The 24,570-nt window shown below is 47.3% G+C and overlaps 1 protein-coding gene across 11 annotated transcripts in view; it reads right to left on the reverse strand.

Annotated features, from left to right (window-relative positions):
• The window catches only part of epb41l2 (erythrocyte membrane protein band 4.1 like 2), a 45,853-nt gene that overhangs the window by 3,649 nt on the left and 17,634 nt on the right, over positions 1-24,570 (reverse strand). For 2 of the 11 annotated variants that reach the window (XM_076048401.1, XM_076048402.1), the window contains exons 5-24: positions 22,066-22,170; positions 21,931-21,973; positions 19,228-19,303; positions 17,685-17,781; positions 17,457-17,581; positions 17,043-17,130; positions 15,381-15,533; positions 15,173-15,270; positions 14,033-14,205; positions 12,552-12,613; positions 9,419-9,478; positions 8,733-8,765; positions 7,969-8,028; positions 5,752-5,934; positions 4,229-4,297; positions 3,254-3,904; positions 1,928-2,056; positions 1,459-1,557; positions 1,183-1,263; positions 201-314 (exon numbers count right to left, since the gene is read on the reverse strand). In XM_076048401.1, the coding sequence (XP_075904516.1) occupies positions 210-314; positions 1,183-1,263; positions 1,459-1,557; positions 1,928-2,056; positions 3,254-3,904; positions 4,229-4,297; positions 5,752-5,934; positions 7,969-8,028; positions 8,733-8,765; positions 9,419-9,478; positions 12,552-12,613; positions 14,033-14,205; positions 15,173-15,270; positions 15,381-15,533; positions 17,043-17,130; positions 17,457-17,581; positions 17,685-17,781; positions 19,228-19,303; positions 21,931-21,973; positions 22,066-22,170 (2,490 nt within the window). In that variant the 3' untranslated portion in view covers positions 201-209. The other 9 variants (XM_076048403.1, XM_076048404.1, XM_076048412.1 and 6 more) reach the window with 9 other exon arrangements.

Raw genomic sequence — 24,570 nt, forward strand, 5'->3', positions numbered from 1 at the left:
ACTACGTGCAAGCAAATGTTTGTTTTATAGCCAAAATATCGATGTTGGCTTTTTGGACAGGAACTATGTAAACAATAACTGTGTGGCATTGTCATTTCCCTGTGTGAAACATCAGAACGGTTATGCAGAATTGGAAAGTGTGAGCAGATCAGTCGAGATTCTATCAACTGTGACGTGTAGCTACGATCCGTTTTTTCTACCTGTGTGAGTCAATCTTCTTCCTCAGCCAGCTCAGTTTCTTTATGAACCACCACTCTGGTAACAGACATGTCAGGATGTTGCTCTTTGGCCTCCTTAATGGCCTGGGCCAGTGCCTGTGGCGCGGCCACACGGTGGCAGCACGGAGCAAGCAGTGAGGGACAGTGAAGGAGGGAGAGGACAGGTGGCGTTGAAATGGGAGGATGGGGGGGGTGTAATGAAAAAGAAGCACAAAACATAAACAAAATATGAATGCTGGATTTACAATGTGACATTTTACTTTGTCAGGTGAACTGCAAGTAAAATGGCTTCAGAAGAAGTGGCCAGGAGGTAAATCCAGCAAATCAAACAAAGACGCAACGGAAACCAAAATATTGAGACGCTTGAAGAAGAGCTGGTCTGCACGAAATAATGACTTGTGATGTCGCGCCAAGCACCAAAAGTACTTTGCAGATAAGTATCATGTTTTCATTAAAGGAGCTATATGTGGTCTAGTTCACCACTAGATGTCGTAGTTCTATGACGTAAGTGCACCAAAACACACTAGCTGCGTTTCCATTGCAGTTTTCTGCAAAATAAAAGCAATATTTCTAATATTTAAGAATTTCTAAAACAGCTCTCTTCAGACAAGCAACAAAATGAGACAGTGTTTGCAAAATAAAGCAAATAAAAGGTTGACGTCCTACGATCTAACTGTAGGGACACATGAGGAGCACATCTGCGGAGATGACGAGCAGGACTAATGCAAAAAAATAGACTGTGAGCAACATGGCAGACATGTCACCAGGCGTCTCTCTGTTCCCTCCAGCGTGACAAACGGGGGCTAAAAATATTAGCAAAAATTGGGTCTCCCGCATTTTCCAGCTCGAGATGAGGTGCCAAATTTGACCCAACGCAGCTCCAGACAGAAGACAAACACTCTGAGGAGCTTTTAGGTAAAACCAGGACGAGACAAACGAGTGGACATCACGGTGGGAAACTGACCTCGTCGTGGTCGATGTCACAGTCGCCGGTGATGACGATGCGTTTCTCGATCCTCGTCTCCGACAGGCCGCCCTTTAAGGTCTGCAACCGATAAGGAAAAGGTGACGCACTGAAGCATGGAAAAAATAATTGCAGACATAGAGAAGAATCTGATATTTAGCACTCTGTTTGCAACATCCAGTTAAACGTGATGACATTAATGTCATGTTTGAAAGTGGACATCGATGAGGCAAACCAACACCTGGCTGAGGTATCAGGGCGTGTGCGTGTGTGTACCTTGGTAATGTGTGTGGTCGTGGTGGTGCACAGAGATTCAGAGGTGATTGTCTGAGCCGTCATCAACACTCCGGGCTCGCCGTCGCCGCTACCGTCCAACTGGCAGCCAGAGGAGACCAGAGAGGAGTATCAGCTCGAGGTCAAGGGTCGTTCACACACACACACACACACACACACACACACACACACACACACACACACACACACACACACACACACACACACACACACACACACACACACACACACACACACACACACACACACACACTTCCCAGCAGCGCTGTTGCTAGGAGGGAAGTTCTTCTTTGGAATGCAGCATGCAACACCAAAAAATAAATTAACTATGCAAATGAAAACTTGACAGAACAATGAATTGGAATTCCACACGAGCACAAACACCAATGCAAAGACTTGTAGGTGGAACCCCAAAAAAGAAAAGGGTCTCCCCGTGTCTCTAAGCGTGCACCTGTGCGGCCTCGTATGTGATGGTCTTGGTTTCCGTGTGAACGATGGGCACTTCTTTTGTGGCTATCTCAGTTTTCTGGGCGGCAAACGTGTCTGATATTGTCACCATTTCTGTCTTAACCACTGGTGGCTGGGGAGGGAGGAGAGAGACAGGTGGGGGGGGGGGGGACAGAGAGGGTTAATGCAACACGTCTGAGTCGGTTAGGGGGGGTAACAGAAAAAGAGTCAGTGCCCTCACTTGGTGTTTCTTTATACCTCCAAGTCAATTCAGTCAAAGCTGCTTTCACACCTGAATTTGCTCCGAATCAATTTTGCCATTTTCAAAGTCCAGGTTTGAAAGCATCCTTAGTTTTTACACAATTACTCGGACAAACTGACTCGTACTATCGTAACAAAAAAAAAAAAAAAAAAAAACTTTATGAAGATGAAAAGAGACAAAGAACTGAAAAGAATGTGAAATGTTGCCAAAAAAAACAACAACACGCTGCACACAGATGTGTAGACAAAACAACACATGAGCCAAAGTTTTCATGCAGAAGTCAAGCAAATGCAAGAGGACACCAGCGGAAGCAAAATAAATTAAAAAAAAAACCCACTATGGCAACTAGTTTCAGCAGTGCACAAGTCACAGCTACAACCGGACACCAATGTGCTCCAACTTGCCACCCACATACACACACACGCACACAAACAACAGCACAACACCAAATGGATGTGATTGGTGCAACATGCAAAACTGGACGTTCTGGTGAGTCGGTGGCAATGGTGACCTCCACAGTAACGTTACCATGGAGACCGACAGGAGCCAATTGACGGACAAGAAGCATCAAAGCCAAAACAAAGTTGCACGTGCAAACGCGAACCATGCATGCAGGAAAAAAAAAAGAAGAAAAAAAAGCAAGCGCACCACAAACCAAACTGTCATGCACTTGCCCACTAAAAAGCCCCATTTGACGGCACCACAACCACAGCACGGACCACAAATAATGGGTGTCGAATCACAGGAGAAATGTCTGAATGAAACGTGTGGAGCGACGGCGGAGTGACACCGACACCAGAACACCGAGAGGAGCTCCGTTAACATTACTCTGACATGATTTCATGGTTCTCTGGGGTTTGGGGGTTGTGGAGAGGGGGAAGATGGGGTTTGACGAGGGACAAAAATATTCACGCAGGCAGGCAGGAAGGAAAAAACACCGGCACCGAGGTGTGAGCAGGAAGGAGGAAATCAATAGAACGAGAGGTGGAGGTTTTCTAGCGGCTGGCAGCAGGAAACTGAAGCCCGGGGAGGGAAGAAGCTCCGCGCTCGGCCGGGTGAAGACTTTACCTCAGAGCAACAGATAACCTGCGGCCGAGGCTCTGCTCCCACTCCGTGGGAGGCCTCTCCGTTCATTCTGGGCTCTTTCTCCTCCTCCTCCTCCTCCTCCTGCTCCTCCGCCGCCGCCGTCACGCCCTCCTCGGGCAGGGCGAGGCCGTTGGGGGTCTCCTCGGGGGTCACCATGAGGTCGTCGGTGCTCTCCTCCACCTCCTTCTCAACTTCTCGCAGCTCCTCCAACGGGGGAGCCTTCGCCCCGGCCTCTTGCTTCTCCTCGTCCTCCTCCTTCTCTGTCCTGGACTCCTCCTCTTGGCTCAAAGCCACTTGGGCAACTTGGGCGACCGACACGGCGGCGGCGACAGCGGCGTCCACTTCCTCCTTCGCCGCCGCCTCCTCCTCCTCTTTTACCTTGTTCTCCTCCTCCACCTCCTCCTCTTTCTCCTCTGGTATTTGCATGTCCGAGAAGGAGACGGACACATTGGGGCGGTACTCGGCCTCCTCTTCGCTCTCGCTCTCGGATGACGCGCTCTCCCGTTTGGCCGCTTTGGTCTTGGCTTCCTGCTCGGCGGCAGGAGGTTCGCCAGCCGCTTGGACAAGTCCCGCTTTGGCCGCTTTGGAAACCTCTTGGACAACAACGGTCTCTTCAATTTCGACTTCGGTCGTCTGCACGCACACACGCACGCACAAGCACACGTACACGTACACGTAGTGCACACGGGATGGGGAGAGCACACATACGCAACAGAGGCATGGGGACAAAGAAAGAATAACGTGGTCATCGAAACACAAATAAACCAAACAAATCAACAGATATTAAGAATGAGGCGGGAGACGGTGGCTGATTGGTTCAACTGTGGACATACAGAGGATTTAAAAAAAAAAAAAAATGTGTATAAATGAGATGAGGAACGTGGAGTGGGAGCTGAAGATGAGGATGGATTAGCGAGAGGAAGTGGGGGGTGGGGGGTGGGGGTGGGGGGGTAGCACCTTTGCAGGTTCTTTGGTATCAGAGGTGGTGTTATCAGCAGCTGCTGCTTCTGCCGGGGCCTCACTCACCTGCGTCACAGAGAGTTAGCACGACAACAGTCAGTCACACGGCAGCACGAGGCGCCGAACAACACCGTTATTGTACAAGGCCTGCTACGACAACTTCCTGTCCCTGCTGGACTGGGGAAGTGATTTATCGCTGCCGACTTCCCAAGGTCCCATATTGGTCTAGATCAGCCCCTTGTGATGTCACACAGGGTGTTGATATCCCTCCCAGGTTAGCGGCAACACCCACATTTAGGTGCGTGGCGCCGCCGCATCTGACTGCACCTTGTGGACGGTCCAACAACAGTTTGACCTTGAAGCCCACATCTGCATTGTAGCAGAAGGGTGAAAGCAGCAGGTTAAATATGCTGCTTTGTGGAGATGTAGACAGTTTTTTTCTTTTGTCATAGTTAATCTGCTGTGCTAGAAAATACAGATCTACAAATGGCAACAATATGGGACCTTTTGAGAAGAGAAAGTAGAGCCGATAAAAGGAAGAAAAAAATCTTTGTCAGGTAAAATGAAAGTGAAGGAAAAAGACTAAAGAGACTTAGTAAGACTATTTTTGGTTAGTTCAAACTTTTGCAGTGAAAAAGAGAAGAAAATAATATACATCTTCTACGATGCAACCTGCTGCGTCAACACAGGCCACTTTTGCACATTTTTCCCCCCTCCAGAGGAGCTGCTATTAATAACTGCATCAGCATTATACATGCAATTAGCATCACCAAGCAACCTGAGATAATCTGATCTGGATTAGATTTTCCATGCACATCATTCAGGATGAGAGCCACAGTCAGCCCTGGAGGAAAACAAGGTCAACCCATTCATCCAGCATCATCACAGCAGGCACCGCGGACGCGTGCGTCACAACCCTTCAAAAGTAACTGGTATTTGTGATGATGAGTTTAAAATGCCCCAAAACACAGCAAGCCAGAGCGTCTAGTGACTACTTTTGAATTAATTTCCTCTCTTCAAAGTCTCCATAGCAACAGAGAGATTGGAAGAGGGAGACAAATAAACAGCAAACAGTGTTAATACAAAGAACGAATGAAATAAAAAGGGACAATTGGTCAGGACAAACAAAGCAGTAGTTATGCGTAAATCTACAACTTTAGCAGGTGAATAAGAAATAAATGAACACAGGTTTGGTTGGATAAGAACCAGTCCAGCTGGCAAAAAACACATAGAATATACAAAGGAGTTGAGCGACACCTTCAGTGACACTGCAATCGGGTTACAAGGTGGAGAGAGGTGGAGATGTTAAGTGATCTTTAAACAACAGGTTATTAAAAAAAAAAATCTAATTTCAAGAAAAACAAAGAAAAAGACACAATTAGTTTCCGCTTCCGTGATGCCGATCCGTCCAATGACGACACCGCACACAAACTGGGCCAAAACACTCACACACGCCGCTGCGGTCACAACGCCATGCTTCTCTTTTCGGACCAGGCGCAACCTGGGCGGCAAAGACGTACCACTGGCTGCTGCGGCTGCTGCTGCTGCTGAGCACGCATGGCGGTGGCAGGTGAGGAGGTGAGGCGTTTCTCCCACTGGTTGGGCTGAGGAGGAGAGGGGGGCGGCGCCTCCATAAAGGAGCGCTTTAGCTGGCTAATGCTAGCTTGGTGTTTCAGAACCTCATCCTGGGTCTTATCATGGTCCTGATAGAGGGAGGGAGCGAGTGGGTGGGGAGGAGGATGAGGGGGAGGTGGGGCAAAGGTGGATCAGATCAGTGATTGGCACGATGAGTCGGGGTGAAGGAGGGGCAGCACAGCCGGGTGGGATGGTGGGAAATGAGAGGGGTGGAAGGGCAGAGAGAGTGAAGATGAAGGGGGAGAGAAAGGATGGAGAGATGGGGGGAGGGCAGGCAGGGAGGGAGGGAAGGAAGGAAGGAGGGAGAAAATTTGGTTGAGCAGGTCACAGGAACATTAATCAGGACTGTCAATCAGGACGGCAAAATGTCAACCAAGCTTCACCGCAGCCTCGTTGTTGTGTCGTGTCAAATATCGTCAAAGTGATGGCGCAAAAGCGACATTGCACTTGAAAGCCAATCCCAAAATATATTGTCACTAGCTGCGTTTCCATGACAGTTTTTCGCAAAAAATAAAAGGAATATTTCTAAAAATTTCAACAAAGTACAATTGCGATTTACAGGTGTTTCCAGTGAATGGTGTGAAGCGCATCAGCCATGATTATCGTAAACTACGATAATTCCTGAATTACGTTTGCTTTCGTTTGTTTGCTGTCAAGAATGGTATGTCCCCTCCTCCGTCAAAACACAACGTGCTATTTTCACTTGACGTGAACTGGTCACGTGACCTCCGTACGTCAATAAATAAACGTGCAATAAGTGTTTCCATGAAACTTTTGCAATGTACCTCAATATCGAAACGTCTGAAAAACTACCGCATGACAGCGTAAAAACCTTTTAGCCATATTTGAGAGGCTTTTCAAAGTTTAGGTGTTTCCCTTACCAATTGTTATTGCGATATTTAAGTAAGTTTACATAATTCTAGGGGTAATGGAAACACAGCTAGTGTTGGGGCGCCCTGAGGGAAAGTGGGCGGAGTGACACTGTGGACTGCGTCCTCCGTGGATGGGTCATGTTTAAGGATGAGCATTTTGAAGCAGGCTGCAGTGAAACATGGCTTTTTTCCATCTTGTCGAGGAGTTTCATCTTAGAATGGGACAGGAACCAAAAACAAAAAAAAATAGGTGAAACTGCACAACATGGAGCTGATAGTGGGGGAGGAACGTCGCTCTCGTTCAACGTCACCTGTCCGTCTGTCTGTCTGTCTGTCTGTCTTTCCTTCTATTTTGCTACTAATTATTACTTCCTGTATTTCTACCCAACTATCAGTCCCATGTTACGTACAAACAGACGCCGTTGTCGTCGTTTTAGTACGTTATCAAACCACAAGTCACTTCTTTTACGGGCAGCCAAACTCCAGGAAACAGCGGGGAAAATCTTGTGGGTTAGGGAAGCCGGGTTAGTCGAGTTAAGACGTGCTGGGCCGGCCAAATACAGAAAACAAACAAACAAAAAAAAACCTTCTTCACCAATCAATTGGATGCAAAACATCGTCGCACGAACACGCGGACATCAAACGTGCAGAGGGCATGCATGAAAGTGCCGTTTCACGTGCTGCCGACCCAATTCGCAGAGCGGCTCGGCCGGAGAAGAAAGTCTCAGGCGTGCGTCAGGAGGATAATTTTGCATTTCTTAGATCCTCGTCCTCCCAGTTTTGCACAAGCACTCAGCTTGAGGCCTCTTCAGAGAATGCAGTTAAAGGTCCCAAAACGAGCTTCAACAAAGGAAAGCTGCAAAAATGGCAGTTTCCCCTCTGAGACGAGCAAAATTTAAACATTTTGTGCAACGTCTGGTTTCTAATTGAGGCTTCACACACATGGCCCCTTTAATTCAAGCCGCCGCTCTATTAATTGGGACGTTCAGCACAGGAATGATTCCAAAACCACAACTGGAGACAAAACAAAAACTGAGCAGCGCTGAGACTTTGATCCGCAAACATGGGCAGCACAGAGACACACGCAGGCATGCACAGAGCCTGAGAGTGCGAGAGGGCAGCGGTCCTGCACAGCGCTGGACGCGGGACGTCGAAGTCCTGATGGCGTCAAGAGTACACGGCGACGTGTATTCCTTATTATTGCAGCCATCAGGCGGTGCCAGTACCAACCTCCAACATTAAATTACTGTGCCTCACATAAATATTCTCCCCATGCACTCTCATTGGACTCTGGAAGGCAGACATACAACAAAAACAACAACAAAAAAATATGAAGAAATCAATAAATAAATAATAGGAATATAGTAATAATAAAATAATAAAAAAAAATATATATCCAGCTTTAAAAAATATAATATAAAAATGACAGTTTGTGACACATAAAAATAAAAAAGTTTTGCATTTTGATGACGGCTGGAAGAAGGTCTGTGTTGCATTTTAAAAGCAAGGTTTCTTTTAGGTGTGCTAATGCTAGCACACAAACCTTCAGCAGCAACATTGAAAAAACCCAAAACAAAACAAAAATTAAAAAAAATTTCCAAACACCACAACACAAGCAAAGGCTCAAACCAACCCAACAACCCAGATGTCACAACGGCAACAGTGTGAAAACCATGAGCCACAAGCAGTGCAACTGAAAGCTTCCCACACTGGATGAAAGTGCCCGTTCAGAATTAGGTTTTACAGTAGGGGTTTAAGTGGAAAGACAGAAGGTGTGTAGATATATATTGATATATACACATATAAATAGTAAGAGTTCTATAGTTTGTTTTCTGAAACTTTCTTCATCCAATAGTGACTGTGTTTTGTCGTACTGGGGCAGCTTCACCCTCAGAGAGTGAATTGAAGCAGAAAACGAAAACATACAAACAAACGGCAAACACAACTCAATAAATAAAACACAAATAACCATCATCATAACAATATATATGAACCTGTGAGGGAGAAACTTCACCGGCTCCGAGCGACTGCAGAGGTGGCAGGTCAGGGAGAGAGTGAATACAAGTCAGGTTTTGCTGCACCAACACTTAAAACCAACACTGGTCAATATTCACAAAGCAGCTTAAATAAAGCATCTTTTCTACAGGAATCATCCGTGGGTATATTTCCATCGTTTTTGCGCGAGGTGAAAAAAATCAAAAAACTAAAGCAAACACGGCTTCTTGGAGAAAAGCCACAATGTCTGATGAAAGTTTTTAGGCTGCGATAAGGCGGCGTTGCAGGGCAGATTGCAAAACTGCAATGGTTGCACTTACCCAGCATTTATAGGTCAAATGATACGTCGCAGGAAACAAAAATGGTCTTACTGCGTTGTATAACAAACTATTCAAATTCGCTCCTCCTTCTAATGTACCCGCAATAACACAGCGACATTGTGCAACAGGCCTACATTGACTTTAATTAGCAATAATATCAGCGGGAGCACTTGCGGCAGTGCAAATAAAACGTGCAAAATTTGAAACATCTGCCGCCGTGCATCTGCAAAGACTCAGAAGCACGGCAACGCATTGCTTTGCGCAATCCGTAACAAAAACCCGGCTATTGCATCATCCTACTGCCACTTTTTAAAGCATGCAGGGGAAGACAAAAAAAAAAAAAAAATACACAGGCCCCTACAGACCTGGGTGGGCGAGGCCTCAGCGTCATCGGGGCTCAGGTCCATCTCCTTGAGCATCTGAATCTTAAAAGTCGCAGCGATGAGTGTCAGTGTGAGAATGATCAAGGGGGCGTAAGGGAGGGTATGGAGAAAGAAAACTGTGAAATGGATGGAGAAGCCTCCAACACGGGGGAGAATGCTGCAGGTCATGTGACCTTGCGTCAAAACCCGGTGCGTTTTGAGCGGTCTGGGTCCAAAAGTCACCAAAAAGAAACCCCCACAAAAACCCATCCAAGTCACATCTATTGTAGGTTTTTCGAGATCAAAACAGCCACCTTTAAAAAACGTATGTGTAAATTGAGAGGAAACTACGACCACAATGCGGAATAACCAACGACAAAACTAGCAGCTACAAGGAAGGAGAGACGGGAGGTGCAGGAGAGTCCGAGCGTGTCACACTGTTTCATCTGGTCGCATTTACAGGCAGCTATTTACAAAACGGAGACACTCCACAAGCGCCGCAGGTCACCTACATCCACCCTGAGGAGCATCTCTTCCGCAAGCGCCACTAATAGCTCCTAATCTACTATAATTCAGCCCCTCTGTGCTCTTTGCACGAGAAAAAAGGAGGCGAAAGAAGGCAGCAACTGATGTGATATTAATCTGCTCCGGCTCAAACCTAAGAATGCACAGCGGCTAAGGCGTTTTTCAGAAACATCATGGGACCAAAAATAAGAAGCTTCAGCTCTACATCACTAAATGCCCGTCTGTTTCGCACATAGTGCATATTTTAAACTTCTTTCATTAATAATATATATATATATGCATATATATATATATACATACATATGAGATTTTCTTCTACATTCTCTCTTTTTTATGACCTTTCTCAGGTTGATAAATTTAAACGGCTATTTAGTCTAATCTTAATAAACAACACAGTGGTTTAAGGGGAGGGGAGGAATTGTGGGAATCGTACAGAGACGTAAAAATAATAATAATCAAGACACAGGGTGTTTAAAGAGGAAAAGGGAGCTAAACGAAGGTTTCAGTGCGATTTCAAGCGGCGGGGTCGCACATTTCCTGCGTCCAGCCGGCGCTGGTGAGGTGACGGACGCGCGGCGGCGTGAGCGAGCCCAAGCCGGAGCCAGAGCGCTCCTCCGACTCTGGGGCGAAGAGCGGCAGGACGGGCGACCGGCGCTGTGTGGAGACGATGCTCTCCAGGCAGCACAGGGTCAGGCCGAGGGGCGTGGCCAGAACCAGCGCCAGCGCCAGGGACTGGCTGGCCGTGAGCATGACGGCCAGCAGGAAGACGACGAGCAGGCAGGGCAGGAAGAGCGGCGACGGCTCGGAGAGGTAGCGGCGCAGCGACGGGCTGACGCGGCGGGCGCAGCACAGCGGCAGGGAGCGCAGGCCGGAGGGCAGCGAGGAGACCAGGGGCGAGTCCAGCAGGGAGGCCAGGGACCCGTTTTGCGCTTGTTGGTGGCCGGGAGGAGCGAGAAGCAACACGATGCGTCTGGTGAACTGGTGAGCTTTTAAAAAGGCCATAAAATTGGTCCATTTAACCCACAAAGCGGCGAGAATCGAGTTAAATTCGGGCGCCGGGAGGCTAAATTTAGCAGCTCTGGTGGACAAAATCTTTAATTTCCTCGCCGACGCGGAGGAGATCTGTTGCACAGCGGCGCTGAACAAGCCGAGTCTGTTCGATAATCTCAATAAGAGCTCATTGGGCGGGGGCCTGTTTCCGCTCTTGCCCAGCGAGAGGAGGAAACACAGCGCGAGGGAAAGACATTTCAGATAGACACGGCGCCAGTAGGGCGGCGCTCCGGCGGCGGTCAGGGCCCGGAGGCTCTCCTCGCCCGCCGAGGGCTCCACGCCTTGGGCCCGGGAGGGGGTCGGAGGGCTCAGCGCGAGGTGATCAAGGTCGGCGGGGTGCTGATCGGCAAAGGGGGAGGACACGCTCGAGGGCGGGGCGTCGGCCGCGAGGTCGTCGTCCTCGGAGATGTCCGAGAGGTGGCGATCGAACTCGGAGACGGAGTCGAGGGACGGCGGGATGGACGAGAGGGAGGATGACGAGGAGAAGGAGAGGGGGAACATGAAGATGGACTGATAAGGGGAGGGAGGAGTGGTAGAGAAAAGAGTGGGGAAGGGGTTGCGAATCAACACGAACACACACAAAGTGAAGGAACAAGCAGTGAGGAAGTGCGTTCGAAGCATCGTTTCACGCGGCGAGCAAAGAACGCGAGCATTCGTGAGGCGGGCGTGATCGGAAAAAGGGAAAAAAACAAACAAGTCAAAAGGCGTGTAAGGTGGGTGGGGGGAGGGCAGGGGAGGAGGAAGAGGAAGAGGAGAGGAGGGAAAAGAGACACAACACAGCGTTAGTGAGGGGCGACGGTGGAGGTTGTGCAGAGTGCAGCTGTGCGGCAGGAAACAACTGGGACAACAGCAGGGAGCCACCACTGGAGAGAGGGCAGAGGTCACAGGTCAGTAGAGTGAGGGGAGTTGAAGGGGGGGTGGGGGCAGGGAGATAAGTGTCATGCGGAAGAACACACGGGGGCTCCAGCCCCGACACGAACTATCGTTTCTCGGCTCCGAGCTCCGAGCTTGTGACGGATGAGGAGGCTGCTGCCACTGGCGGATGTCCGATCCGACAATATTGTAAAATTGGCCTGACTGGATTTTCGTCTTGTCGGTTCTCTTTCGCTCTCAACGGTGCAAAGGAGCGTAAATGCGCGAGGCTTGCGGCCGCTGAGGAGTAAAAGTTAGGAATCCTGTGAAAAACGGCAAATTGACTCGGGAAAAGAAACCAACCAAAGGCGATTTAAGCCCCCTCCAAAATAAAAAACCCACTTTGGATATGACCAATAATTTAACCACCAAAATAAAATAAAAAAAAAATTGCAATTTTTCTAACAACTGAACAAAACAAAGTTGAGGCCACGACAAAAAAAATGTCAGTTTAGTACAAAATACCTGCAAAAACCTAGAGCAAAAGTCATTTCCTGTCACTCCTTCAACTTCAATTCACACACACATGGACAGTTTTCTCCACGCAGGACACTTTTCCATTCGTATGTGCACCATCTACACGGTTTATATTGACTTTACAATTCAGATTTCGTTCCCACTACCACCCGCCACAGGGTTAGAATAATACCTTTGAGTCAGAGTGAAGCTCTCGCCCATTCTCGGCGGCCTCGGTGATGCTGATCACTGGCGCTGGAAATTGAGGAACACAAACACACACACACACACATTAACACAAACTATTGGAAAAACAAAGTTCTATTAATGTAGAGTGTTGTGATTGGTTGGTTTGTGATTTGGGGCTTCTAGCATGAAAAAGTTTCTCCCTCCAAGGTGGGGCGTGACAGAGAAAGTTTGAGAACCACTGCAGTAGAGCAATGTGACCAGTAGGGGGCAGTGTAAACTAAAGAGAATAAGCCTCGCACATGATGTCAGGGAGGAGGCCTGCCAGCCGCATCATGAACTCCAGTCACAAACCAGAGAAAAGAGAAACAGTCTTAGATGTCAAAGTTTGCGGGTGTCATCCCACCCGCACCTCCGGGGTGGGGGGGGGGACGACATGCGTGTGATGCACATCTTTTATTTCTCTTTCCTGCTCGTTCTGTCACACCGTGACAGGAAACATGTGCTGCAGCTATTTCCTGTATCTGGTCAAGACCCCGGCTGCTGTCGCTCCCAAACATGCACAGAAACACAGACATAAACACACACACACACACACACGGCCCATCTGCTGGAATGTGTGTGTGTTTTTTTCTCTTCTCTCGCCACGTCCATTGAGCTCTTTGTCATCCGTCCGCACGTTCCCACGAAAGCGTTGCGGATAGAGTTGCGTGTGACCTCACGCATCTACTCGTTTCTGATCAACACATTGAGTGGACGGAATTTGCAGGACAGATTTTAGCCCGAAGCACAGAAGTAGTTTGGATGTTTGTAGCTTTTATTTTGTGAACTTTTTCTTTGGCGGCTGCTTCAACGTGCTTCAAAGTGGAGCAGAGCGCGTCTGGGGAGTGACACATGGTTTGTTTCTGTGAACGTTCCCCTTTCTCCCGAAAAATAGCTGAACTGTCCATCAAAGAATGCTCGAATCTGTGATGCTTCACAACAGGTTCAGACTTCAGGGACAATTCTACGCTTCACCGATCGCAGAAATCACATCCCTTTTGAACGAAAGAGGATTAGGGCCAGAAGAAGAAAAGAAAAATACAACAGAAAGGAGATTTTTTTTTTTTTTAAGTTTCCATTTTGAGTTTTAAGTTGACATTTCGTGAACAGGAAACTGGTACTCCACTAAGCTTGTGCGCAGATTTCTGACTTTATTCTCGAAATTTCAACTTTATTCTTGGAATTTGACTTTAATCACAAAATTCAATCTTTATTCACAAAATTTCCACTTTATTCTCGAAATTTCAACTTTAGTCTCGAAAAGGAAACTTGGAAAACAATTTTTTTTTTGCATTTATTTCTTGTGGCCCAAATTCTCTTCCATACTTTTGTCTCCATCCTTTTTGGAAGGGGATTAACTGGATATAAGAAAAGTGAAAACGGGGACCTAGAAATCACTCGGACTGGGGACAAATGTGTTTTTACGTTGAGTTAAAAGTCATTTACCTCCATCCAGGCTGCGGCTGATGCGTTTGGAGGAGGTGCGCTCAAAGTTGGGCGCCGGCCGGTCTATGAGGGAGCTGGCCACGCGGGTCTGGGCCTGAGTTCGCCCGCTGTAGCGGAACTTGGAGCCCAGGGTCAAGAAGCGGGCCTTGGTGGGAGCCTCCGGTGCATTCAGCCTTCAGAGGGCGAGCGGAGGAGAGGAACAGCACGAGGAAACATCAACAGGGAGAAAACATATCGGAGAGATTAACTTTGTAATAGGATTTCGGGAGTCATGAGCACATGTGTGTGTGTGTGTGTGTGTGTGTGTGTGTGTGTGTGTGTGTGTGTGTGTGTGTGTGAGTGAGTGTGTGTGTGCACGCAGGGCGGTGAAAATATTTACGGGCAACTCTTGCACAGGATATTGAAGCTTACTGTCCTACACGCAGACGTAAACACGCAGCTACAGAGGCCGAGATGCTGGGCGCCCCGGTTCATTTTGCCCGCGTCCCCCCCCTGGGCAGCAGACTGGGTAAACAAACCGCAAGATGTTCTTCTGTCTACGGTTTTGTGTTGGAGGCCTGATAAAGCCACCGCGTCTCCCCATCAACCCCATCTCTGTCTTACAAGCAGTTTCAAGAAGCCAAAGTTGAAACTCTTTGAAGGAGGCATATTAAACTAATATTCAGACTGGATTTTTCATTCCTGACTCCATTGAAGCAGCCTCACAGAATTACATAACTAAAAAAATCTGTATAGATAGAGAAAAACAGCATATTTAGCCCTCCGTTTACAGCCTACAGGTGAAAAAACACACAAATACAAATTTTCTTTAGCTTCCTGACGCTTTGTTGGATCTACACAGTGGTTTCAGAGGGAGGAATGTTGTCACTTGAGCCGTAGAGGTGCCCTTTGTGACATCACAGGTGGCAATCTAGTCTGTTTCAGCACATCATTTTTGCATAATTACAGAATCAAATTAAGTAAATGATCGATATTTCTCATACATGGGAAGTCCATCGACCAGATGAAGGCATATAATTGTTGGAAAACATTTGATAAAGAGAATTTTTGCATAAAATAGAACCTTGGAAGAGAGAGAGTGTGAAAAATGCAGGATGTTCGCAGATCATATCTTGTTTTTGTGCATTTCTACTCTTCTACCTGAAGAAACTGTGATTCTCCACACAGACTTTCCACAGCCGCTTGGCAGATCGATGATTCTGGAGCTTGAATCCCACGGTGCTCTCAAACTGCTCTGTCTGTTGTTAATCAATCGCAGAAAGAACGTTTTAAAAAAAAAAAAGAAAGAAGAAGAGGCATTGAAAAGTGAAACTGTGTGTTGTGCAAGTCTTGCTGTGGGAGTACAAACCTCTCCGGGTCTGATCTTAATGTAAAAGTTGTTCCTCTTGTATGAAATCTTGAGGATTTTAGGCCAAGCAAATCGGTTTATCCGGAGTCTGTCTTTGTACACCAGGAGCCCGTTGGCACACACGCCCAGCATGATGTCCACACCCTCAGAATCCTGCAGGAGTTCAAACAAAACCAAATCTATTCAATTTATTTAATCTTACAGGAATCTTTGCAAAGCATCTTTAAAAGGCTGACTGTTTTTTTTTGTTTTTTTGTTTGCGTAAAAACCGGATCAAACTCTATAAATTGATTGCTTTTGTAGTCTGCTGAGCGTTAAACAGATAACTCAATCAGGTCGCAGAGTCCCTCTTAAACCTAACATGCTTTGGCAAACATGCCGACTCGCCGCACACAAAGCTTTTAAGTCTGAGGTCGTGTGGAAATGCAAAGAGAGGGTATTGATTACAGTAGTAAATGAACAGAAAATCTGTTGCACTAATGGAGGCTGCACCGCATTGATAATGTTTTACCGGGGCAGAAAAACCAATCTGACGGCCTCGCTGCGCTAACAGCTGATTATTGATCTGTGTGTTGCTGGGAGAGAGATGCGTCCTGGCACTTTGGCTTCAGTCAACGGCAACAAAGCCTTCGCGTTTTAAGCGTCGACAAAAGCAGCCTGGCGTGCAAAAACTGACCAAAGCTCAGTAGGTGGAGGTAAATGCAACGCACCATTTGAAGGGGAAATGGTTTGCCAAAAGAAACCACCAATTGGTTGCCATGCCACTTTTGACTATGGTATGTCCTATGTATGTGTTGTCATGGATGAAGGTAAGGAATGTTTCATTGGTTGTCCATTGTTGTTGCCATTAATGTGTCAGCCACCATACTATACGTGGAAAATGGCAAGACGCCATCAAGAGATCAACAACTATATCACGCACATGTGTATCCACATCGGTGCACAGTTTTTCAGAATTTCATGATTTCCGTCAATTCCCCCCATGTGTCCAGTGCTTCAAAAATGCGCTTAAAGTACAAAGACAGAAATCCATCATAACTGCCCGCAAAAAATATTTGGCCAAGTTTGAATCCACAATTAGAAAGTTCCTACTGGTTAACTAGGACAGGAAACATTTACTAAAGCCATAAATAGATATGTGCATGAATTCCCACAACTTGCCCTACAAAAAAAACGTAGGAACTTTTTTCTTTTTGCTAAAAAAAAAAAAATCAACCTTCAGCTGCACTGATCTCTTTCCTTCTCTCCCATGCATATTTTCCACAAATAGTTCGTCTCTGGCAGGAAAATAAATACAACAACAAAAAAAAAAGCAGCTCAGGACAGACTGAGACGCGTGGAAACGTGAAGGCGGCCTGCAGACGACCCGGCGTCCCGCCGGGAGACAGGCGGAGGGGGAAACCACCCGTTGCCATGGCGACGGCCTGCCTCGCTGTTTGTACAGCTGACACACAACACACACGGGGACTGATACACACCCACAGGCAGCAGAGCGGAGGCACTCTACAACCCGCATCAAAGAAACCTCTGCCCATCCCCTGATGTCAACAACAGGGAGAAAGAGGACGGTGGGCGGAGGGGAAGGGGGGGCAGAGGCCATTCATTCATTCATTCATTCATTCATTCATTCATTCATTCAGTCAGTCATTCATTCGTCCAGACCTTGGCGTGGTGCAGGTCCACCCCGTACATGGACAGCTTCTTGGCGTTTTCTAGAAACTGGAGGTCAGCCTGCGCAGGTGTCATCCCCCTGGAAACAAAAAAAGGTTGCGTTTGGGAGGACGCACTCAGAGTGAGAACATTTACATCGCTTCAAAAAAACTGTATAGAAATCCAGAAAACAGCATATTTAGCCGTCTGTTTACAGCTACCAGGCGAAAACACAAACAAACACATTCTGCTTTAGCTCCTTGATGCCTGGTTGGACTTACAGAGTGGTTTCACAGGGAGGAATGAACACCTGACTTGAGATTTTGCCACCTGTGACGTCACAAAGGGCACCCTTTCTGACACCACAGGTGGCAACCGTCGAGTTTGTGAGGAAGCGTGAAGAGCCAGAAGACGGCCAAAACTGACCTGTGAGACTTGTGGAGCTCCAGAATCTTCTCCTCCATCTCTTTGTTCTGATTGGGCGCGAAGGTCCACTGGGTGACGTAGTCCAGAGGCCGAGGCTGCTCCGGCTCGTAGTCGCCGAATTCCGCCTGATAAGTGGCGAGGACAAAGACATTCAATATTTACACTGGTGGACTTTTGGGACTTACAGTAACAGCAACAGTAGTCCAAACACACACGCTGGGTCTTTACCTGCAGCGTGTACGAGCCCAGCAGCGCGTGAGTGACGAAGGAGCAGGGCAGCCGACCCGAGGCCACGTCCTGGCGGAGCTGCAGGCACAGCAGGTACCTGCGAGGGGAGACGTTCTTATTCATTGAAACTGGCAGGAAATAGCTGCTTTTCCATTATAGTTGTTCACAAAATCAAATCGATATTTCTAAAATTTCCCAGTGAACTGGTCACGTGACCCCCCACGTCACATCCTGGTGACGTGTAGATGTGTAGGTTTTCATCACCAGTTTTTTATTGCGATATTTAGTAATGGAAGCGCAGCTAGCGTTGGCTTACGACAGAAAAAAAAAAAAAAAAAAAAAAAAAAAAATGGCCGCTGACATTCATTATGAGGGAATAATGCTTTCAGCAGCCAAATGCTTCACTTCTCGGCAGCTGGGCACGGCCCCCCCAACAGGAAGTGCCCGCTGCGATGGTTGTATAATGGTCTTAAGTTTGCAGGTACGCTGGTTTTTTCGGGAGGTCTAATCCTCCCCAACTCAAAAAAAAAAAAAAGTTACACAACGCGTGGGTTTTCACAGTTACTGAGGTGTTCAGCCTCTCTACGGGAGGAGAATTTCTGTGAGCAGCACTTTCATTCAGTCACCTCGGGGTGCTTTTTAGGAATGTATCGCGCACTCCGTCACCCAGGTTAGACTGGGGTGCCGCTCGGGCGTCCTGAATCCTGGGGTTTTATCCGAGCTATTTGTCTGATGAAGTGTTTCTAAAGTGGGGGAACAACTTGGGAGGGTCCATCACAGTCACTCACGGGTTGTGTTCTGTGATACCTCTCAAGTGAAACTCTCAAAGATTGGCCTTCAGAAAAGTAGGATGTGCCAAGCAGTTGTGCCAATACTGCTGCACTTTTATTGTTTATTATAAAATTGTTTATTATAATTAATGTATTATTATGTATGTATTAATGTTCAATAATTAGCATTAGTATAGTTGGGTATAATTAAAATAAACATTCTACGTCTACTTGCTGATATGTTGCTTTTGTGCTTTTCCACACAATTGGCTCTAAGCGAGAATGTGCTCAGGGAATTAACAAGACTGATGAACCAAATGTGGTGAAACATGATTAAAAAACAAAACAAAAACAGCAATAAAACCAGAGCAAATAAAATAGATCTAGTTTTAAATTTCAGTGAAGGGCAGCAGCCGTCTTGGAGGCCGTCGCTGGTCTCAGCGAGTGTGTCCTTAATTAGCCTTTAGCCACGGAACAACAACTGGAGAGGCTGCTCGCTCCATTACACATGCACTCCAACCGTGTAAGTGGCGCGGCGGCAGGAGGCATTCCTTTGTGTCTAACTGTGCGTGTGTGTGTGTGTGTGTGTGCCTACATGCAACAGACACAAGTAAATTACAGGTGTTTAACGGGATGGCATGTTCATAAATCTGCGACTTACTTTATTTTTTAATGGGTAAACAAAGTTTGGAGTATGGAGAGAGTCTTGCCTTAGGTGTGTGTGTGTGTGTGTGTGTGTGTGTGTGTGTGTGTGTGTGTGTGTGTGTGTGTACCTGGTGATATCTTCAGTGAGCAGCGACGGGTCGGGAGGGTAGAACTTGACGTGAAAGGCAAACTGCCAGTTGTTACCTGAAGAAACAATAGAAGTGGTGCAGGTTTAATGTCACAGTTGTGTAACAAAGCGGAGCGGAAACAAAAAAAAAATGGTGCAGTTGTGGGGCGGGGGGTGTATGGGGGGGGGGGGGGGGGCTGATGCTCCCCGCTCGGTGGATCAGCGTTTTTAATGACTGGCTTTCATCCACGGCTCTGCGCGTGTCACGCCCATCTGTCTAACAGCTTTCGGGCTGCGCTAAGCTTCGCGCGCAATCACACGGGCGTGTGCAGTCGACCCCGTGTTGCGTAACCTCATTCTTGTAGCATCAGATGGTAAAAGGCTGACGTGGGTTTTTTTTTGTTTTTTTTGTCGATCTTTAATTTTCAGCCTCAAGAAATTAACGGATCAACAGAAAACCTCACCAGAGCTCCAGGAAACAGCGTATTTAGCCCTCTGTTTACAGCCTCCTTAGCGAAAAGCAAGAGCCACCACATACTATCAAGGTTAATATTTTTTGCATGACGTGAGACCTTTAATATCAGCCACGTAACACAAATTTAATCAAGTTGTCAGTGCGTCTCCAGTTCCAGAATTGTCAGGCAACGGGGAATATTTGGGGAATTCCGCCCGAGGTTCCGCCCGAGGTTCCGCCGAGCGACGAGGTCACGCAGGCGTGTGCGCAAGCGACAAAGAAATATGCACGGGCAGAAACAGGCGTTTTTAACGGGAGGCCGAGCCCTGCAGAGACAGCTGTGGACCAGGAGGGGAAGGACTGGAAGGGCGGCGGCTGAGTTGCGAAAAAAAAAAAAAAAAGATAAATCACCGCTCTGTTATGAGAAACGTGCAGCAGTGACATGAAAAAAACGCCTGCTGATGATACGCAAGGATTTGGGATTTGCGTCACTTATTGAACAGATTACTATTGGATTTCGCGGGCGAAACGGCACCGTTGTGTCCACGTGCCTGGAAGCCAGGCCGAATTTGCGCGTCTCGCCCGTGGCGTTGAGTGCTCTGGGGGTGTCACGTGACCACTCTGCCTCCTCCACGGCTGCGTGCATCCTGACACATGCACAAAACATACGTCCGCGCGCTCCTTCCTGCCTTCAACGTCTCAAATTTCCTCCGCTCTCATCCTACGGCGCCGCCTTCCTTCTCTCTAGCGCGCTCGCCACCGAGCGTTCGGGGTGGGGGTGGGGTGTGTGTGTGTGTGTGTGTGTGTGTGTGTGTGTGTGTGTGTGTGTGTGTGTGTGTGTTATTCCTTTGAAGGCTCTCCTCCTAAATAAAAACATGTGAATGGTATCCATAGATCTCGAACTGCGCCAAGGAATGCGCCTTTTCGGGCGCTTCGGCGATTCGTCGCCTTCGCCTCTTCTTCAAAGATGTGCAAAAGCAGTTTCATGCTAATGGAATCAACCTGGCGAGACACTTTTTGAGAGTCAAGCGGGGAAATCTTGCCTGCAGAAATATGAACAGCGTCTTGTTTTTCATATCAATGCCGTAACTGCTACCTGATGGAGAATTCCAAACTGAGAAACGGGAATGCGGTCCTCCTCTTCGTCTCAGGCTGTTTCTATTTGCGTAAACCCTAATTAACCTGCTTTTGAGCCGACGTTGCTTTCCGTGCACCCGCGTTACACCGCAGTATCAAAGACAGCGACGGATCAGACGGGCCTACGCTGCTTTGAGCTGCGCTGCGGTTTGGGGGGAGATGAAAGAAACAAAGAGACAGAAGCGTCCATTCTCAGCCAGTGCTACTTGTGTTATGGCAAAACAAGTTCCTGTCGTTTTTCTCCTGGAGGCTGTTGTTCCTAAAAGGCTTCAAGAGCCAAAACAAATCCATTGAGTAGAAAAGTAAACAGGAACGCATGCAGACTCCTGTCGGGCCTGAAAGCCGATGCACATGCATACATACTGCGGCTCCTGGCCGCAAAGACCCGAGTCTGTGCTGTACACACCCAGGAGTAAGTGCATCTTGACGGCTAATTCTAAAATAACACTTTACGAGCCAAAATGACATGTTTTGCCCAAAGCTTCCTGTTGAGAGGCCAACCTGAGGGCTGTTTTCATTGCCTTCGAGGTTGGTTCCCTTAGACACACACCGTAGCGTAAGAAGAAACTCCACGTCTGGAGACTGACGGCTAAAACGCCTCGAAGCAAAAGTTCCCAACAAGTCATTTGACGCTCAACAACTGCAAACGGCTACGAGCGGCAAACTCAGCGAGGTCTGGCTCTTTGCAACGCGCAAGAGTCAAACACAGTTGAAATATGAACGTCACCAGAGATGGAAGACACACTTTGAAGTCTTTTTTTTTTGAAGATCCCATTTGTCGGCCAAGTCCACTTTGCCAGCCTTGGCCCGTCGCTGAACTCCCCAGAAATGACGAAAATCCAGCCTTCACTTTTTTTTTTACTTGTGAACAAGAAGCTATGAAAGAGGGTTAGAGCCACAAGAAGATACATTTTTTTTTTACAGGAAGGAGATTTTAATTAAGTTTTCATTTCGAGTTTTAAATTGAAATTTTGGGAATAAATACAAAATCATTTCTCTTCTTGTGGCCCTAATCCTCTTCCGGAAGAAACGCTGCTTTTTTTTTTTTTTTTTTGGATGGATGAGTTGGTGGGATCAAAGTAAAGGAGTGCAACATGAGCAGAAAAAACTTACTGCGTATTTGCCTCTTGATTTCCTTGGTGGGGTCCAACCAGCACTGGAGAAAGAGAGCGAGAGCGAGCGCGTTAAACTCTCTCGCACGCCACTGGACATTCAGTGTGTCCAGACCGTGCGCGTGCAGATACAAACCGTCTGTTCGTGGTTGTCCACGTACGTCAGACCAAAGTAGTCCTTCTCCATGAGGTTCATTTGCTCGCACACTTTGAAGAACAAGTATTGACCTTTTGCCCGTTTCTGCGGAGACAGATTCAAACACACGGGGAAAACGTTCGTTAGACAAGGTTTCGCCACAGCATTTGACGATTAGTTATAATGTGATTAAGCTCATGTGTCACCAATAAAAGGTTTCATATGAAAAATTCACTAAACCAATATTTCTAGCACCCAGTGAACTCCCCAGAAATGAGAGAAGCTCACGCTTTAATGATTTTGCTCGCTTTCAAGCCAAGTGCATCGAACTCACAATCTAGAAAATAAGCACTTTGTGATGTCACAAAGGGCACTGATAGCTCCCTAAGTCAGGCACTGGTTCCCTCCCTTAAGACCACCACACAGCTGCCTTGTTTTTGTTCCCTGGAAGGTTCAACAAAGCAACAGTTCTCAGCAGTTTTTTTTTTTTTTTTTTTTGAAGGACGATACAAACAGATGGCTAAATAGGCTTCCAGAGATCTGTGCGGGGCCTTTATTTGACAATTCCGTAAGGCTGTGCCCGAGCGTAAATAGAGATCTGAAGAGCGGCTATAATACGGGAATTGTGAAAATAAGAGCATTCTGTGGGCAGAAGTTTAAAAATCAAATTTTTCACGGTGCAGTCAAAGACTTTGGCATTTAGTCCTCGGCATCAATGGATCTCTGTTTCCTCCATTTCATCTTGATCCATTCCATTATTCTCTTCCTCTCCTCCGTCTGGGCAACGCATTCCTCTACGGGCCTGGCGGGGGCTTCGGTCGACAAAACCCCTCCAACTCAACTATGGCTGTGACATTCAACCCACATCTGGACACAAACGCCACACGGTGGCCCGGCGGAGAGGCGACGGGTCAGACAAGGAGAAGATGGGGAGGAAAAAAACAAGCGAGACGCTGAGGATAAAGAACGCAACGATGGGAGTCGTCGCCCGCGAGACCCGGCCTGGTCTCGGCATTCGAGGACAGTGTCGTCTCACAGGAAGACTGGCAGACGGGGGGGAAGAACGCTGGGGAATGTGGAAGGAATGTGGATGAAAGAGTGCATTTATCGTTTTGTCCTGGGACTGCTCGCAACATCAACGGAATTTTCCTATTCTGTCGAGCACAGGCGCCTCCTCGCACAAGACCTTCACAGTGTAGTGCCAGTTTGAGGATTCCCCCCCAAAAAAATGTGATATAGTGTGGCAGGGGGTAGGAGGGAGGGGGAAAGCCAGAGTGACTACGAGCTACATCATTAGACCTCTGGAGCTCCTGGATCAGCATCATGAGATTCAGGAGCACCTGTCAGGTGTAGCATGTGATACTTATCTACACATTTAAAATTACGCGACCCCGTACATCACGTCCGCTGACGCGTAAATGTGAAAAAAAAAGAAAAAGTCTTTCCATGTTCTGAACAACCACCTCATGAGAGCGTCAGAACCTTTTAGCCATATTTGAGAGGTTTTCCCAAGTTGAGGTGTTTCCATTACCAAATTTTTATTGCGATATTTAGGTTTTGCGCAATTCTAGGGGTAATGGAAACATTCAGTGGAGCTCCTGAGAAAATGGTTACAAGTAAAGCGCAACAAGCAAAAACACCCACGTGTTTTACTTCTGAGGTCTTGAAGTTTGGTTCACATTATTGATTAAGGGCTCCTCCAGTCGACAGTCAGCGATGGACATGGCATCCTCAAGAAAAACAACCTGAAATAGTCTAGAAGCAGGGCAACAAGCCAGTGGTACCATTGGCCCTTAGAAAAGAGCAAATGAAAAATTGTCATCATCAAAGTGCTCTGCCGACACCTTTATGCCTGCAGCCTGTCATCTGTAGCGGCAGGAAATCGAGAAATTCCTCTTCCTCTGTGCCAAGGGAAAGTGTTGTCTCGCCTCTGAGTGAAAACCAATGAGATGCGCTGAAACGGCATTTAAAACCGTGTGACATCCAAATCCAGCTGAAAGCAATACTAATGAAATTCTTAGAAGGGGGCATTAAGACCATGTGACACTAAGACCCTGCCTTTGAGACGCACTTATTTAAAAAGACTCGGATGGGAAAAAAAGTCTGGACGAGGTTTTCAGTTTGGGACACTGGAGACTAATAAAGTACAAATCAAACCGGGATCAACATTATTCTATTGGCTCCAAGTTTAAAAGGGGTTAGTGTGTGTGTGTGTGTGTGTGCTGGAAGCCTGCTGGGCAAAACAGAAATTTTAATCTCTGGAATGCATTGTGCATCTCACTCTCGCAAAACCTAACTATGCCAGGGTGGGGAGAGGGAGGGAGAGAGAGAGAGAGAGAGCAAGCGATGGATGAGGGTGATGGAAGTGTGTGTGTGTGTGTGTGTGTGTGTGTGTGTGTGTGTGTGTGTGTGTGTGTGTGCTCGTGCGTGCGCATCTCAACAATAGCAGCGGTGCACTATCAGCGTTTTCTGTTGCGAGACAAAGCGGCGACTGTTTCAAATGGC

Source organism: Nelusetta ayraudi, unplaced genomic scaffold (assembly GCF_046127955.1).
Source record: "Nelusetta ayraudi isolate G7.1 ecotype Tasmania unplaced genomic scaffold, CSIRO-AGI_Nayr_v1 ptg000100l, whole genome shotgun sequence".
NCBI lineage: Eukaryota > Metazoa > Chordata > Actinopteri > Tetraodontiformes > Monacanthidae > Nelusetta > Nelusetta ayraudi.